This window comes from Mus pahari, chromosome 16 (genome assembly GCF_900095145.1).
Source record: "Mus pahari chromosome 16, PAHARI_EIJ_v1.1, whole genome shotgun sequence".
In the NCBI taxonomy this organism is placed as follows: Eukaryota; Metazoa; Chordata; class Mammalia; order Rodentia; family Muridae; genus Mus; species Mus pahari.
Window position 1 is genome coordinate 67,064,903 of NC_034605.1, and position 18,566 is coordinate 67,083,468.

The 18,566-nt window shown below is 36.9% G+C and overlaps 1 protein-coding gene across 1 annotated transcript in view; it reads right to left on the reverse strand.

Annotated features, from left to right (window-relative positions):
• LOC110333709 (contactin-associated protein-like 3) overlaps positions 1 to 18,566 on the reverse strand; it is a 140,292-nt gene that overhangs the window by 9,042 nt on the left and 112,684 nt on the right. The window contains 6 exon segments of the mRNA XM_021215387.1: positions 1,405 to 1,629; positions 4,974 to 5,213; positions 10,663 to 10,881; positions 11,645 to 11,815; positions 15,303 to 15,430; positions 17,526 to 17,682. Coding sequence (XP_021071046.1) covers positions 1,405 to 1,629; positions 4,974 to 5,213; positions 10,663 to 10,881; positions 11,645 to 11,815; positions 15,303 to 15,430; positions 17,526 to 17,682 — 1,140 coding nt within the window.

Below are 18,566 nucleotides of genomic sequence, written 5' to 3' on the forward strand. Positions count from 1 at the left end.
TTTCTCTAGTTCCTCCATTGGGGACCCTGTGTTCCATCCAGTAGCTGGCTGTGAGCATCCATTTCGGTGTTTACCAGGCACTGGCATAGCCTCACAAACAGAGGGTTTAAATAACATATATGAAAATCCAGAACTCAATCTAAATCATGACAATGATGTTTGATTGTGGAAATTATAAAAATATGTGCTATACTATATTTATGTTTGGTTACAATAGTTATTACAATGACTTTAATAAATTTATTTCATTTAAAACTCATCTAAGAACCAAACTTTTTCTAAAGGTCTTTTAAATGACTAAACTACAGAAAAGGGATTTTGTTATAAGACAGATATGTCCGTACTACATAGGCTCACCCTAACTGTACACATCCTACAGCTTCATAAGTCCTTGGTTTTATAGAAATTAAATATTTTAGACCTAACAGACTTACACTTTTGTTTATCACCCAATTGTGAAAACTTGGACTGCCCCAATTGCCACTGGTAGAAGAATGTCAATTTGCTTCTCCATCACTAATGAGATAAAGAACAATTGTTCTCATTGGTTTTTATAGGAATTAACTTTTATTTAGTTTTATTATATCACCTACATTAATGATCATTTAATTAACCTAGAATAAGCTGAAGATAAAGCCCAGTATCCAATATCTTTTTTCAGAATGAACTTCAAAACAAACTCAGATCATGTGGTATTAGAGCTCTTTTCAACAAGTACTTCATACCAAATCTAATCTATACAACTATAAAAGCATCTTAGTTTGATTTTAAAGTGGTAACGAGAGACTTGGCAGACAGACAGTGAAAAGAAGGTAGACTAATGTACTTTTCACTTAAGCATCTAAGATGTCTGATTTCCTGCTTTTCTTCCTCTGTAAACACAAAGACTTGGCAAGTGGGGGGAACTGATTAGTGAAATTTTTAAATCTCCCACAAGAGGGCTCATCCAATCAGCTTTCTTTCCTTTTCTGGATTATCCATTCTTCTGTAATAGTCCAAAATACCCAATTCTGAAGAAAAGGGTAATTTATTACCTTCTCAAAAATATAAAAGTTTGGCTTTGTCATATGAAATTGACTTTCTTCATTTGTGGAGAGTCTGACTTTGCGAGCTTTACTGTGTGTCTGCTCCTGCTTTCATTAAAACATATGTGCTTGCTTGGGCTATGATTGGTTTCCTGGGGAAAATGGACCAGATCTAAGTCCCCCTAGATAGTAACACTAGCGTCTATACATCCACTGTGGATAGCCCTGAAATACTAAAGTGGAAGCCATGCAACTTTTTCGTTGTTGAATAGAGCTTGCAACTCTATTTTTCTAATTTAATGTTTTGATTGTTTGTTATTATTTTCTTTGGTTCATTCTTGCTTCTGTGCTTATTTCAGTGTATTCAAAAGATACTCACCATTGTTGGCCAGGATGACGGAGAGGTATTCCTCATAGAAAGAGGTCACATAGAGCAATAAGCATGGTGTCTGTGTGGTTCGGAAGCTCAGTGTGATGGTTTCTCTGGACAGAATGACATCCCCATGCAATGAAGAAGCCAGGTAGCTGGTGTTTGCACTTAGGGGGGAATATTCTTGAAAATTATAGGTCACTGAGGAACCCGTTTCAAAATATGCAGAAATCTCTAGAATGAAAAACATGTTTGTTATGTTAACACAATGGAAGCAGCACAAATGCCAAATGACATATATTTAAAGAATGACTCCAATCTGTAAATATTCTGATGGATAAAGTTGCTACTTTCCCTAAAGTTTTTTTTTAACTAAATAAAATGTCTTCCTGGTTTGATTTTCTTGATTTTCAAACGTTAAGGAAGTGAAGTCTGAAAAAGTAACAATTCTTGATATGTCAAAAGTCTAGAATGGACAAGTATCAGAAACTTTGGGTCACCCTGGCAACTCCAGGATGAAGCCAGCATGGTCATGATATTCTGAGTGTGCTCTTGGGTTCATTTTGCAAGAATTTTGTTAGGAGGTTTTGCTTTTATATTCATTAAGAAAACTGTTCTACTTTGTTTTATAATGTCCCTATTTGATTTTGGTAGCAAAGTAAATGAATGCTAGTGTTATAGAACTGACTTTGCTACTGGGAGCTGGGCCACCTTTTGCTGTCTCCTCATCCCCTGGGCCAATCCCCTGTCATGTGCTCTTTTAGATTGTCAGTGTCCAGACCTCTTGCTCACTACCACTGCTTTGCAGGCCTGTATCTCATCTGGGGTGAGGAAGGTTAAATTTAAAATCCTTGACTTGTGATTCTTGTTTTCAGGCCCCTGTCTCTCCCAAGTTGGCTCCAAAAGATGCTTTTACAATCATGTAGAGCTACAAAAAGGGATTCTACTCTGCTGCTGACCATACACCGTAGTAATCATGGTCTTAGCAAAATCAGCCTTGCATTTGAGGCTTTTGGGAATGCCCTGGGATTTTCTATAGAGCTCTGCCAGACCTTCTCCCCAGGTTGCCTGGCTGACCTTTGGATAAGGCTTCTGCTTCCTCCCTGCTAGGGAACCCTGCTGCTGTTGTTTTTGGTTTGCTTCTTTACACAATGTCACCTTTCTTTCCTTCACACTTTCAGCTGTCCTATTACCACCTTTATAAATTCCCCAAATCATCTGTCCCTTTTCCTCTTTGGAATAGAGCTTATTTGTTTTCTTACTTTGACTCTTTTTCTTTACCTGGTCACATGGAAGCAAACTTCTAGTCCATCATTGTAACTTAAGTCCTAGGAAATTTTTTCTGTGACAAAGATTTCTCAAATTTACTATTCAGTGTTAACAAGAAAACAAACTCTTATCTTAGGTGATCTCTGCATTTGTGATGAGAGAAAAGACAAAGTGATTCTCAGTTTCTCCTAAAATATTTTATAAAGGATATGTGTTAGCTACTTTTTTGTTGTTATTGCTGTGATAAAATACCAAGACTGAAGGTAAGTTAAGAAAGATTTTGTTTTTGATTGTAGTTGCAGAGGGCTAGATGTCATGGCAGGGAAGCCATGATGACAGGAGCAGGGAGCTGAGAGATCATATCTCATTTCCACACTTAGAAAAGAGAGAGAGAAAGCTGGAACTCAGCTAGGGATATAGGTTCTCTCTCTCTCTCTCTCTCTCTCTCTCTCTCTCTCTCTCTCTCTCTCTCTCTCTCTTAAAGATTTATTTATTTATTATATGTAAATACACTGTAGTTGTCTTCAGACACACCAGAAGAGGGCATTAGATCTCGTTAGGGATGGTTGTGAGCCACCATGTAGTTGCTGGGATTTGAACTCAGGACCTTCAGAAAAGCAGCCAGTGCTCTTAACCACTGAGCCATCTCACCAGCCCGGGATATAGGTTCTCAAAGCTCACCCTCAGTGACATACTTTTTTCAGAAATACTCCATGTCCTAAAAAGAGCATCACCAACTGTGGACCAAGTGTTCAAATGCATAAGCCTATGGAGGACATTTTTATTTCAAACCACCAAAGGTTGACAATCTAATTTTGTGTCATATTACTTCCAAAGATATATTTAATACAGAAATATCCACATATACATGCATATGTACATGTGCAGGCACACACACACACACACACACACACACAAACACACACACACACACGCTTAATAAAATGAAGATATTGAGAGATGATCTTTATCTTGAAATTTTATTCCTATTTTCATAAAACACAAGAGAATCATTATCCATATTATTAGTTTAGATCATGAAATTTAAGGTCTTGAAATGTAGCTCAGTTGTGGAGTACTTGGCTGGCATTGGTAAAGCCCTGGCTTCAAACCATAGCATCACAGAATAGATAAGTAAAGTATAATAAAATAAAAATGTTAAAATGAATATTTGGGATAGGAATATATCTCTGTTGATAGAGAGCTTGATTAGGATGTGTGAGATCCTCAGTTCAATCCCCAGAACTTAGAAAGTAGAGACATAATGATGAAAAACTCAGGCCTTCCTTGGTTCCACAGGCAATTTGAGGTTGGCCTGGGTTAGAAAACATGTCTAAAATCAGAGTAATTATTATCATTTATAAATCAAAAAATATTAAAAAGGAGAATTTAGGTATGAAATATTCTTTATTTACCAGAGAGCCATTTCTTATTTACTCACAACACAATGTCTATGTCGAGTGTAATTTTAGGTTATGAAGTAACATTAGAATGGCCATCACAGACAGATTTTATTCTGTAATGTATTCAAGTAGATGAACTGAAGTCTTTTTAAAGGTCCTTTCCAAAACCTTTCAATCTAGGGATAACTAATTCTCAAAATTCCTCTGAAAGTTACATAATTTTTATAGCAAATAAAGTTCGTTATGCTGTTAAACATATACCAAATATGTGTAAAACAGTGAATTTGATCTTAATGAATCAATATTCTAGGGAGTTCCACTAAAGTTTTAATAATTTTAAGCATATCAAAGAATTTAGTAAAGTGGTATACTCTAGACTCAAGCCGGTCCCTTTATTTAGAATGATCAGAATTAGCAGGGAATATGTTATATCCCAAATTGCTCCTTAAGGACATTTAAAACACCTAACAACCAATGTTTGAGTAGTCTTATTAAGGTCATGTCATATTTAATTAAATGTACCTTCTGGCCTTTACAAGCACTGTACTCATGTGCACAGACACAAACATATACATATAATTAAAACTAAGTAATTTTTAAAAATTCCTTTATATCGCTTCGAGTTTAGTGATAGGTGACAATGATGCTTAGATGATCTGAAAGCCAGAGAATTTGAGGACAGAATTCTGGAAACTAGATCATTCTGAGAACATCAACACTGAGCAAAAGACAGGAGTAGAACTAAGGGCATCCAAATAATAAACCCAGAGAAGGCTGATCTACGGAACAGCCTTAGCTTTCTAAAGATATTCATAGTCAAACAACGACATCACCTTATGCTGTCTTTCTAAGGACTAATACCAGAGGAGTCCCCCATCTTCTCCATGATTTATTTCTTGGACATACCATGTGAGCACAGTGGCCCATCGTAGGCAGAGAAGGCACAGTCACAAGCAATCCCTCTGTGTTTCTCTTGACACTTTCCTCCATTGCGACACAGGTGTCCATAGCTGCTGCAGTGACCCGAGCATCCTGGCTCCACTCCTGGTGTCATTACAGCCCTTTCCTCCAGGTCTAGTGCCATTCCATTCACCTGAAGGGACCGGATACATCCCAGGAAGCCCTTCTGCCTGCTGGCCGTCCCCCCTACAAGGGAAGCACTGCAAATACAAATGTGTTCCTTGGTATTTTATTTAGGATTTTCTGTCCATGTAAACTCATATCTTATGGAGTTAGGCAAGAAAAAAATTGAAATCTGTCAGAAGCACTGTTGTCATAGAAAACATATGCATTCATTGCATATCAGGAAACCTTACATGACACTGAATAAAACATTATTCAGTTTATAAAAATATTGACATTGGTGAACATTCATTATGAAATATCCTTTAGTTTCACAAAATACAAACCACAGAAGCATCATTTCAATTATGATTATGAACAGTGATACACATTATTATTGTTATATGTGACATTTCAAAATCTTCACAATAATGTAAATGTATTCTGCTAATTTCTCACTTGGGTGAAAGCAGAGGAAGAGACTGAGAATCAAAGCTAGGAAAACTGGAGGAAATGGTACTGACTTATCCAGCTGTCCTTCACACATACCTGTCTCCAAAGATGCAATGTTAAACATAAACTAAACACAACATAAACAGATGGTTTATCATATCAAACATGAATGCCAAAAATGTACTTAGAGAAGCTTCCAATACTGTCAGGGCTAACATCATTCATTATATGTGATGTTTTAGTGTTGTATTATTCTGTGAGATGCGGATTCCAGAGCTCCCTTACAGAGAGTCTGATACAGTTGGTTTATGGCAGGGGCCTGTGCTCATGAAGCCAGCAATTCCTCCACTGGATCCTACAATTCCCTATGTGCTAACACACTCAGCCTCCAACTTGGCACAGCTGGGGGTGGGTGATATTAACCTTAAGAGGTGAAGCCTGGTAGGAACTTTTTAAGTTATTGTAGGCATGGCATCAAATGAGATTGTGGGCCCCTGACTTGGGGAGAAATTTCCTTGTCCTCTTGCTCCCACCATGTTGGGCAAAACTAAAGGCCTCAAAAACCCTAACACAATGGGTCTGTCTATTTGTGGACTGAAATTCAAAGCTCTGAGTCTAGAAGGGACTCCTTTTAAAATTTTGTTTACTACATCATGTATGTATGTGTATATATATATATATATATATATATATATATATATATATATATATATATATGTATGTGTGTGTGTGTGTGTGTGTATGAATGATGAATAGGTTGGTGTGGCATGAACTGTGGTGCACATTTAGAGTTCAAAGGATAATGTGTAGGTCTCAGTTCTCTCCTACTATGTGTGTTCCGGGGTTAGAAATCAGATCATTAAAAGTGGTAGCAAGTGCCTTTACCTCTTGAGCCATCCTCCTGACCCTGAATCTCTTATCTCTATAAGGTGATTAGCTAAGGTATTTGTTTCAGTAATGGAGATCTAACACACACACTTTGTTGGTATATTCCTTCCATCAGGTAGTTTGATGGTTTCAAGTCCTCTGAAGAAGGGTAATCTCATCTTAACTTAAGAACCAGTAATACTTAAAGCTATGTCTTATGGATTCATTGTATATTAACATTCCTTATGAGTGCAAGCACACATACATACACACATGCTTGAATTCATCATTAGCAATTAGTACCTAGAAATTTTATATAATTTCTGTAAAGCAGTATGTGTAGTTATTTATGACTTAATCATGCTTCTAATTAGATTGTGTCTTTATTAGTTGTAAAATGCATAAATAAGCAAGAGCTTATTGCTTGGTTTCTGAGACTCGAGTGGTCTGAAAAGCAACATAGCAAAATATAGTTTCCCTTATAAGAAAAATAACATTAAAGTAATAAACAAGCAAACTGAAGAAAAATAACATTGAAATAATAAATAAGCAAAATACAGTTTTTTGAGAAAAATAACATTAAAGTAATAAATAAACAAACTAAAGAAAAGCTTACACTATCCACAACTCTGATCTTTAAACATATGAACTATAAGAATAAAGAAATAAGACCCAGTTACAAATAATAAGCACAAGACATAGTAGTCGATGACGGTGAACAGAGACAGAGGATGCAAGACCAGGATCCTGAAAGGCTTCCACAATGTCTAGCTTCCACATAGGAAAGAAAGTATGAGATAATTTTTGTCTTAATTTAGGTTTTATTGCTGTGAGGTGACAACAAGACCACAACTGTTATAAAAGAAAACATTTAATTTATGGGCTGGCTTCCAGTTTCAGAGGTTTGGTCATGATAGGAAGCATGGCAGAATGCAGGCAGACTTGATGCTGGAGGAGCCAAGAGTTCTATATCTGGATCCATAGATAGCAGAAGGAGACTGAATTCCACACTGGACAGAGCTTGAGAACAGACCTCAAAGCCTGCCCTGTCCCCACAGTGATGTACCTCCTCCCACAAGGCCACACTTTCTAATAGTAGCACTCCCAATAGACCAAACATTCAAACATGTGAGTGTTTAAACTACCATATTCCACTCCCTGGCCCTGTAGGCTTGTATCCATAACACAATAGAAAAATGCATTCAGTCCAACTTCAAAAGTCCCTATAGTCTATACCAGTCTCAAACTTGTTTAAATGTCCAAAGTTCAAAGTCTTATCTGAGATTTATGCAATCTCTTAACATATCTCTTAATCCTATAAAGTACTACTACTACTACTACTTAAAAACCAGATCACATTCTTCCAACATATAAGGGCATGGGATATACATTACCATTCCAATACATAGAGACGGAAGCATAGTAAGGAAATATTGGGTCAAAGCAAGACAGAAAACCAGCTGGGCAAACTTCAAATTTTGCAACTTCATGTCTGATATCGAAGTGCTCTTCAGTTCTCCAACTCCCCCTTTCAGCTTTGTTGGCTGCAATACACTTCTTTCCCATGGGCTGGTTCCACTTCCTGTCAGCAGCTTTCCTCAGCAGATATCCCAGGACTCTGGCATCTCTAACCACAAGGCAACCCAGGATTCACTTTTACAGCTTCACACAATAGCCTTTCACAGCTTTACAAATGACTCCACTGGTCCTTCATGCAGGAATGCTCTTGCAACACACCTAGCCTCAATATCTTTCCTTAGTCATAGAGGGAAATTCCATCCTTGCTTCTAAATCCAGAACCATATGGTCAAAGCTGCAAAATTCTGCTGCTTGCTGGGGCGGGAACATGGCCCCATTTTTCAATTACAACTTCACTAGGTTTCTGTTTTTGATTATTTCTTTTACTGTCTAATTTTGACTGTCTTGAAACTTGTTCTGTAGACTGACCTTGAACTTAGATATCTTGATACCTGTCTTCTGAGTGCTGGAATTAAAGGTGTGTACTACCATGCCTGAATATAAGTTTTCCTTTAATTTTTTTAAAAATGAGATGGAAGCTTAGCTGGATGGGAGGTCACCATTCCTTTAATTCTATTTAATCCCCTTGAACACAGGATTTAGCCCCATTCCACTTCCTGGTGACCCTTTAATCCTTGGACCATACATTTTGCATTTTTTCTTTCTCAGATTGCTATGTTTCATCAAAACATAAGGGTGAATCACAGACTAGGTTGTTTTGAGATTTCCTTTGCCAATGCAATTAATCTGAATCTCTTCACCTTTGCCTCAGGTACTCTTAATATAAGGGCTAAACCAACCACATTCTTTACCAAAATATCACAAGAACAATCTCTAGGCAACATACTAAAAATTATTTTCCTCTTAAACCTCTTGAGTGAGGCCCCACAGTTCAAATTACCCTCAGCACCACTGTCTTCCATGTTCCTACTTAGGATGGCCCATTAACCCCACTTAAAGCATTCTACTCCTTTCTACTCCAAATTTCCAAAGTCCACATTCCTCCAAGCAAAACCATGGTTATGCCTGTCCCAGTTTCTGGTACCAACCTCTGTCTTAGTTTCGGTTTTATTGCTGTAAAGAGACAATATGACCACTGCAACTCTTACAAAGGAAAATATTTAATTTGGAGCTGTCTTAAAGTTTCAGAGGTTTAGTCCATTGTCATCATGGTTAGATGTATGGCAGCATGCAGGCAGACTGGTGCTAGAGGAGCTGAGTGTTCTACATCTTGATCCCATAGGCAAAAAATGAGACTGGATTTCACACTGGGCAGAGCTGGAGGATAGGAGACCTCAAAGCCCACCCTCACAGCATCACACTTCCTTCAGTAAGGCAACTCCTCTCAATAGTGTGATTCTCCAGGGACCAAGCATTCAAACACATGAGTATTTGGGGACCATAACTATTCAAACCACCACAGTTGTCCAAGTCTGGCTTAGTCAGCATGATACCCTTCAGTTCTACCCATTTTTCTATAATTAAAATTATTTAATTCTTTTTAATGAAATAGAATCCCTTGTGTATATGTACCACATTTTATTTATTTATTAATCCACTGATGGGCACCTTGCCTGGATATTGTGTACTGTGTAGCAACAAACATCTATGTATAGCTACTTCTGCAGTATACGACTTAGAGTGTAGAGATGAATTGTATCATAATTCTATTTTTAGACTTTTTTGAGGAACCTTTCTATTGTTATGTAGTAGTTGCCCAAATTCGTATTCCCGTAAGCAGTGAGCAGAGTCACTCTTTTTGTCCCCACATCATCAGCGTTTACTGTGGTTTGTTTTCTTGTTGATAGCCATTCTGAGCAGGGTAAGATGGATTCACATGGCAGTTTCAGTTTGTATATTCCTGATTGATAAAGATAATGAACAAACTTTCTTCAAATTATTTTTCAGCCATTAATATTCCTTCATTGAGAACTGTCTGTTCAATCCATTTATTAGTTGGATGATTTTGTGGGTATATGTTTTAAAATGGGTGATTTCTGGTACAATTATGACAAGTTTTCTAATTGCACTGAAGAGGACAATGAGTAAATTGGCACACTAATTATTGGTAATTTTCAGATTAAGCAGGTTAATAAGTGGACCAGATACAGTGCAAGCATCTGTATATGAGCTGTTCAGACTTGGATACCAAATAGCTTGGGGCTACATTCTACATTTTGGAGGGTTCATTATCTTATCTGTAAGCAGCTGACAATACCTACAGAATGTGATGTCAAATTAGAAGCAATAGCATATGTTCCTGGAACCTATTGCATCATTAGTAAATAGTACCAATCATAGTAGTTATTATTAGTTTTTATTAGAAGCACTTTAGGGTGGGGGAGATGACTCAGTTGGTAAAGCACTTGTTGCACAAGCATTAGGACATGAATTTATATTCCTAGCATCCACATTTAAAAAAAAAGCTAAGCGTGACAGTATGCATTTGTAATCCCAACACTAGGGAATGGAAACAGGCAGTTCCCTGGTTCCTATTTTTCTGCTAGCTTTGCCAAATCGGTATGGTGTAGGTTCAGTGAGATCCCCTGTTTCAAAGAATGAAGTAGAGAGAATCTAAGTAAGACACATGACATTGACCTTTGGCTTCAACATATACATTATACACTGCATAAACATATACATATATAACATATACATATATAACACACACCCATTGATTGATAATAGCACTCACCAATGAAAAGTTGACTGTTGAGCTGTAGTCGAATGTGTCCATCAGCAGGAGTGGATTGTGTCTTTTGAGGGAGTTGGTCTACCTGAAGAGATGCTCCCTTAACATTCCTTTCTGCTCTAACATGATGCCACCGGTTGTCATTAAAGGGAGTCGGTGACTGTATAGTGAGCTCACAAGGTCCATTCCCAACATCAAAAGAAAAGGTCACTTCAGTGGGAGCTAGAGACATTATATATCCATATTTTTCAAGTTAATTCATAGTGAATACACTTAGTCTAAAATAGACATTAAAAAGTAAAACATGACACATATGTTCATTATATATAGAGACAATGACACCCATGCAGAAAAAAAATCTGACTCTGAGTTGGAGAACGGGCAAAATAAATTTGTATCTCAATGCAAAACAAAACAAAGTAAATCTAATTTTATCTTTTTTTTTTTTAGTTTACTAGTCATTTATGCAAAATTCTAGCTTGGTCTTACTTAGTCCTAAATAAAGGTATGTGCCCACGACTAGAATAACAAATAGAATTTGTTTTACATGTATCCATAGTTTTATTTTAAAATATTTGAAAGCCTCATTTAATTTTTAAAACACTAAATAAAATATTTGGCAGTTATAAATTAAGCTTTGGATGAATGAGAATATCCTATTAAATATTTTGTAATTTAGTAAGTGACTTGATGAATTTGATTTGAACTTCTAAATGTACTCAGATATAATCAAGTAAAGCATAACATTACAGTTTATTATTTATTGCATGCTTTATGGTTTATTACATGCTTCTTGCTATATAGTTTGATCTTTTTCTTAAGATATGATTAACTGAAAAATCACAGAATTAATTATAGAGTTCAATATGAACTCTAATATGCAATTTAGAGTTCAAACGTGGTAAGAATGCTAATACTTTGAAATTTTGCTGTTAGCTTTCATTGCTAAATAATGAGAATCTCAAGACTAGGGTCAGGATCTTACCACGCAACTCTATTCTGATGAAGTCAGTGATTCCCAGATTCTCCATGAATACACCAGAGGAAATGGTGGTCTTAAAAAGGAAGTGCACATCAGCAGTGAGCTCTCCATGGAAGGTTGGGAAATGAAGGTAAGAAGCCTCAGTGTTGAAGGAAGCTGAGTTCCAAAATGACTCTGGTTTAAAAACAAAAGAAAAGGATAAAATGCAAAAATCATTAAGCATGCTTATTGCTAGAGCAGTTAATATTAGTTAATAGAAACAAGCTTTTAGTTGGAGTTCTGGACCTTCATGTCATAGTGTTATATTGCCAACATACAAACAATGACTATATTGAGGATTTAGACTCTGTGTGAATGGCTCACAGAGAGATGGTTCAGAGGGTATAGGTACTTACCTAGGAAATGTCATGATCTGAAACCCAGAATGCATGTAAAGATGGAGAAGAGCCAATTCCAAAATCTTGTCCTCTGACCTCCACACAAGCACATGATACTTGTATGCCTTCTTAAGCATCATAAACACACACACACACACACACACACACACACACACACACACACACACACAGAGCAATAACAGTAAATAAAGTATATGAAAAGATTCTGTTTTTATATTTTATGGGTGCTCACAGTTAAGAGTTTGTCTTGATTCTCAGAAGAAACTCAGGACTTCTGAATAGTGCTGCATGCTTTTTGTACACGTTGTGAAGGGAGAGAAGAAGGGGGGGAGAGGGAAGAGAAGGATATCTAAAGTAGAGTGGGTGAGAGAAAGAAATGGAAATGTTCTACAGCACACCAACTTCAAGATGCTTCTCTGAAAACACACAGTCCAAGAAAAGTAAAATCCCTGAATTATGTACAAGAACAATCAAAGTCATCTGCTGGTGAAATAACCAAAAATAAGGTATTAAAAAAGAAGCTAAAAAAGAGATTCTAAAGGAAAATGCAAAATAGAGATTCAAATGAGATTACCTTAATAGAAAAATTGTAAACATCTAGGAATAGATTTAACATGGCTGATATCAAATCCTTAATATTGAGAGAGAGCTTAGATAATAACATTAAATGTGGAGAGAGAGACTCAGGGCTTAAAGCTACTGGAGAAAACAGGAAAAATTTGGAGGGTAAAGAAGACCCTCCAAAAATTTAAAGAATGTATTAAAAAGCATTCTGAAATCATTATTCTTAAAGATGATCACAACATTTAATTTAAAATCGTTTTTGTTTTAAGAAAATTTTTTACAGAGAACAGTGTATTCTGTATGAAAGTTTTTTTTTTTTTAAATCGAAGTATGTGTTGCATAGCTCAGTCCTCTACACCAATCATCCATCACCTACCCAAGATCAGTTGTGCCTACTTACAAGAGTCCATCACAGTCTGGTCTATGGACTATTGATATTCTCTCATTAGAAAAAGAAAATGTAGAGAGTCATTAGACTCACACCTGAGATTCCAACCACTGTTTCCTACAATCGTATGCATTTTTCCCTAATTGCTCATGGATTCAGGGTCTCTGGTGGTACTGGATTTACAAGCTGGGGAAGGTTATCTGAAGGGGATCTTAATCTACGGGGCCATGGGAAATTCATTATCTAAATTGGGTATAGACTCTTTTAGTTTAGTAGCTTTAGGGTCACCTGTACTTTGTAAATATATGCCAATAAACTCATTGGTTCCAAGGATCAGCATCAGAGGAATCAAAATTTGTTTTTTTATGGGACTTTATAAGAAGGAGAGATTCTCAGGGAGATTCTCAGGGAGAAAGATCTTACAACAGTAGCATTCCAGTTTCATGGATGTCCATAGAGTTAAAAGACATTATTCTTTATAGCACAGGAAGTGACACAGGCATCCAGATATGACCACTGGTTGTCCAATCCCTAAGTCTCACAGTGATGTGACCTGTGTATGTGAGCACATCTATGTGTATATTTTACCCACATTAGGTTTACATCTCAGACGAGGATCTCTGGGAGAACGCACAAGACATTTTGTAGAAAGCAGCTCCCAGGTCAGTCTTCTCTTCTTTGGGAGATACATAGTCAGGGTCCACACTGTATTCAGTCTTGACTCACGCAGGAGCCTTCTCAGCTAGTTACAGAAATCTCTGGGCATAGGAGTGTATGTTCTGTACAATATGGTAAACTCAGCAAGAATATGCAGCAGTGCTCAGGAATCCCCCCTCTCTTCTCTCTCATATCTTCCAAATATTGAAGTACAGAAGTAAATAAAAATAAATTGAATGCTAATGGATAACAAACATTTTAAAACGATTTTTGGTGAAAGTTCACCTACTAAGCAATGACTAGAACCCCCAGATTTGAAGGGGTTCTAGGACTATCATGACTACATCATAGGAAGATAAAGGAAACCTTAGCTGTGGAATGCAACCATAGGTAAGCCTCCTACTGCATGAAAGAATATGCTAACACTCATTATCGCATAATGGTGAAGTAGTATTACAGAGGCCTGAGAAAAATAAAGTAACCCAATGATCTTATATTACCCAAGCTACTCTATATTCAGAGTATATGTGTAATAAATGAAAACTTCCCAAGCAGTCACAAAGTTAGAAAATAATTCACTGAAGGATTGTTCTTGAAGAAAACGATAAGTGAACAATAAAGTAGTCAACTAAATAATAGTGTCAAATAAAGATAATTCACTCACTAGAAGCTTAGTAGAGCATCCCTAGTGTCGAATCTAAAATACAGTACTCACCAAAGCCTCCCAAATAATACATGTGTGTGCATGTTTATGTGTGTGGCAGGTGTACTAATGAATAAGGATATATGTGAACACGTGTGTGCATGCATATGGAGGTCAGAGGATAGCTATGGATATCATTCCTTAGGTGCCATCTATTTTGGAGACAGGGTCTCTCTCAATTGCCTGGAATTTTCCAAGTAGGCTAGTTGGTCACCAAGCCCCAGTGATCTCTCTTGCTTCTGCCTCTCTAGTATAAAGAGTATAAGCACTGTGTACTGCCATATATGATTTTTATATGGGTTCTGGGAAATGATCTGAGGTCTTCATGGTTTCAAGGTAAATACTTTACCAACTAAGTTCTTTCTCTAGAACCTAAAGTCCAAAATTTGTGATCCCAGATCTGAAAACAGGTCCCCCAGATTTTATTTTGAGAGTAGTCAATAGTGAAGTGGGGTACAGGTCTCCAGTGCTGACAAAGCTTTCACACCTCAGCTTAGTATGCTTTAGATCTGAGATGCTCCCCAACAGCCTGAACGTCAAAGGCTTGGTTGCCAGCCTTTGGTGCTACTGCAACATGTAGGAGGCGTGGCCAGTGAAAGAAAGCTATGTCACTGGGGATGCACCCTTGAAGCGGATTGTGGACCCCTTCCTCTCTGTCTGCTTCTTGGCCACCAGATTGGTTCAGTATCTTTATTGTACTACATGTTACTCCCGGTGGGAGCAAAAACAATGGGAAGTTTCAGATGAAACTTCCAAAAACATGTGCTGAGAGAAACATTTTCTCTTTTAAAGTTAATTATATGAATTATTTGCTCACAACAATAGAAAGACGACAAACAATGCTTTCCTACCCCGGTCCTCAGATTGCCTCTAGTTCTGTCACCAAAATAAAGACACTTGTCTACCTAATAACCAGAATGTGTTATTGTAAAAACAGAATTGTGCACTTACTGTCTCCCTGGCAAAGCAAAGGTCCCAGTGTATAAGCAGCTTCAGAGTATGGTCGGCCTGTGTCTGTCACCACCATCTCAGTGACTGGCAGGTGCTCCTTATGAGACAGGACTATTGTGTCACTGGTCCTAAGAAACAACAATCCAACTCTTAAAATTATTCTAATTAACATGAAGATACAATTACCTATGATATTATTATATTATAAAGAATATTATCTTTTGAGATAATGAAGCAATTACTGCTCTTTCAAGATTAGTCTCAGAATAATATTTAAATGAGTGTTAACTACAGTTACAAAAATTAATATTGTAGATTTATACATGTTACAAGATTTTATCATTGATTTTTCTAAAAAAATGTCATTTGTGGTGATTGTATGTTCATCTTATAATTTTTTTAATTTGTAAAACTAAGCTGACAGATTAGAAAACAAAATAAATGCAATCCCTCTGTAAGTAATACACAGATTGCTGGGTCCACTCAGTGGACAGACAGCACTCACCTCCTGTTGACCAGGTGCTGTGCCAGGTACCAAACACATGGTGTGGTACAATATGTATGTGAGTGTTTTGGCTGTATCTACGTTTGTGTGCAACATGTGTGCCTGGTGCCTGTGGAAGTCAGAAGACGATGTTGGATCCCTGGAACTGGAGTTACAATGATTGTGAGCTACCATTTTAGTGCTTAGATTTAATTTTAGGATCTCCGTAAGAGTAACACTTGTTCTTAACCACTGAGCCATCTTCCCAGCACCAAATCAAATTCTTAACTCTCATATGCAAAACTAAAACACTTGTGGAATCTTATAGTTTAAAATTTAAAAAGATAGATGAATTGAATATTCTGTATTGTGTAAAATATTTAATGATGATGGAAGGTTATTTCTTTATTAAAAATAAGACCTCAAAACTTCTTCAATAGAAGTATTTCCCCATTCACCCCTATTTTTTTTTACTTATTCCCAATTATTTTCTGAAGTATATATTACTTGTGAAGCATGCCTAATTTGAAAATCCAAGTGGTAAGTATTCTAAAATGTGAAAATTATTGAATTCTGGTATGATACATAAAGTGGAAAATTTCACACCTGATGTCTTGTGATAGTTAATACATAGGTGCATTCTAAAGCTGAGAGGGGGTTGCAGTCCCATGGGGTGGAGAAGCAACAGTGTCAACTGGCCAGATCCCCAGAGCTCCTGGGAACTGGACCACCAACCAAGGAGTACACGTGGAGGGACCCATGGCTCCAGCCGTGTATGTGGCAGAGGATAGCCTTGTTGGACATCAGTGGGCAGAATGGCCCTCAGTCCGGTGGGGGTTCAATGACCCAGTGTAGGGGAATGCCAGGGCAGGAAGGCAGGAGTGGGTCGGTGGGTGGGTGGGGGAGAATCCTCATAGAGGTAGGAGGAGGGGAGATGGGATAGGGGGTTTCTGGAGGAGAGACCTGGAAAGAGGATAACATTTGAAATGTAAATAAAGAAAATATCCAATAAAAGAAAAAAAAACCCACTGCCTAAAATTACCTTCAGGCCATGTGTATAAGGTATATACAAATAAAATTTGTGCTTAGACTTGGGTCGTATCTCTAAGATATATCACTAAGTGTATGTAAGTAATTCAAATCCAAGAGCACCCGAAACCCTTCTGAAACTCCCCAGCACTCTTCTTACAACTTCATTTGCAAACATATTTTCCAAAGGTTGGGGTAAAATTTCAGAATGATTGTATTCAATCTTCTTTTCTGAAATAAGATGTAACTTTTTCCATTTCTGTCCTAAATTTTCCTTTCATGCCAGTCCCAGGCCTATTGCCATATAACTGTAGCTATTGACACGGAAGTGTTAGCTATTAGTCCAGAGAGATGAGCATACTAGCCAGGGTTGTAGCAAACCTGGGCTCTTCTTGGTTGCCCAGGCCCCTCCCTTAAAAGAAAAGAATGCCACTCCATAAATGCTTGTGTTCTCTGTATGATGTGCTTTTCAGGTTGACTGTTTCAAATAAATGTTTGGTCTACAACAAAATATTCATTGAGAAAATATACAATGATCTGTCTGACCATATTTCATTCAAATATATTTAAACTTGTTTGAACAAAAGTTATATTTTTATTTCAGCTCACGTGATAATTATTCACAAAATGCTGCTACGTTTATTTATTTATTTATTTACTTATTTGTCTATTTATTTATTTTTGGTGCAGGGAAATCATGTAGAAATCACCATTCATTCTGGTCAGCATCACAGTTGCAGTGGTATTGAGAATCAATGCAGTTCCCTTCTAATCCACAAGTACACTTTTGAGGATCAGGAAGAGAACCTCCCCAGTAAGTGTATGTTTCATTGGTTCTTCCAACCCACCAGCTCAGTGAGGTTCCATCTGAAAAAACAAGTATGAGAAAGATGACATGTATGCTACCCCATTCACCACCATTCCAATACAGTTCCTTTATTCCCAGGCTTAACAAGTGTGGTTGCCGTGTGTGTGCATGTATGTAAGAGAGATATAGGTAGAGAGATAGAGCAAAAGATAGATGGATGTATAGATAGATAGATAGATAGATAGATAGATAGATAGATAGATAGATAGATGGATGGATATGGAAATCTTAACTTTATCACAACAGGAAAAGGGTTTTCTAAAGAATACTCATTGAATTCCCTCTCCCAATGTTTCAATATATAATGTCATTTATTCCCACTTATTTTTCTATTATTATAAAATGAGTTCTTAATTTCTTTGTGCATGAGATTGTACATTCTCTAGAAGGGAATGTAAATTCAAGCCATTGAAAGAGCCATCAAAACAAAAGCCAGACTAATTTACAAAATGAAATGATCCTGTTTGAAAAATAAGATGTTCACCAAGACAGATTAATGTTTGTACAGAGGCTCAGATCAATCTTACCAAGTTTTTTTTTTTTTGAGGTGATTCATATATATTAAGCATTTGAAAAGATATGATTTTCCTGTGAGGTCTTAATATATGCTTTTACATGTATGAGTTTTTCTTGCACATGTAGTCTGGCTATTTATTTGGAAGGTCAAGAAATGTAATGAATGAGTCTTCTTTTTTTTAAGTGCATATGTTTATTTTTTGATAAAACATGAAGATTAAATGTTTTAAAAGAAGTAATGGATATGAAAAACATTTCTTTTTTATTATTATTTTCTTTATTTACATTTCAAATGCTATCCTGAAAGTTCCCTATACACCCCCTGCCCCTGCTCCCCTACCCACCCACTCCCACTATTGGCCCTGGC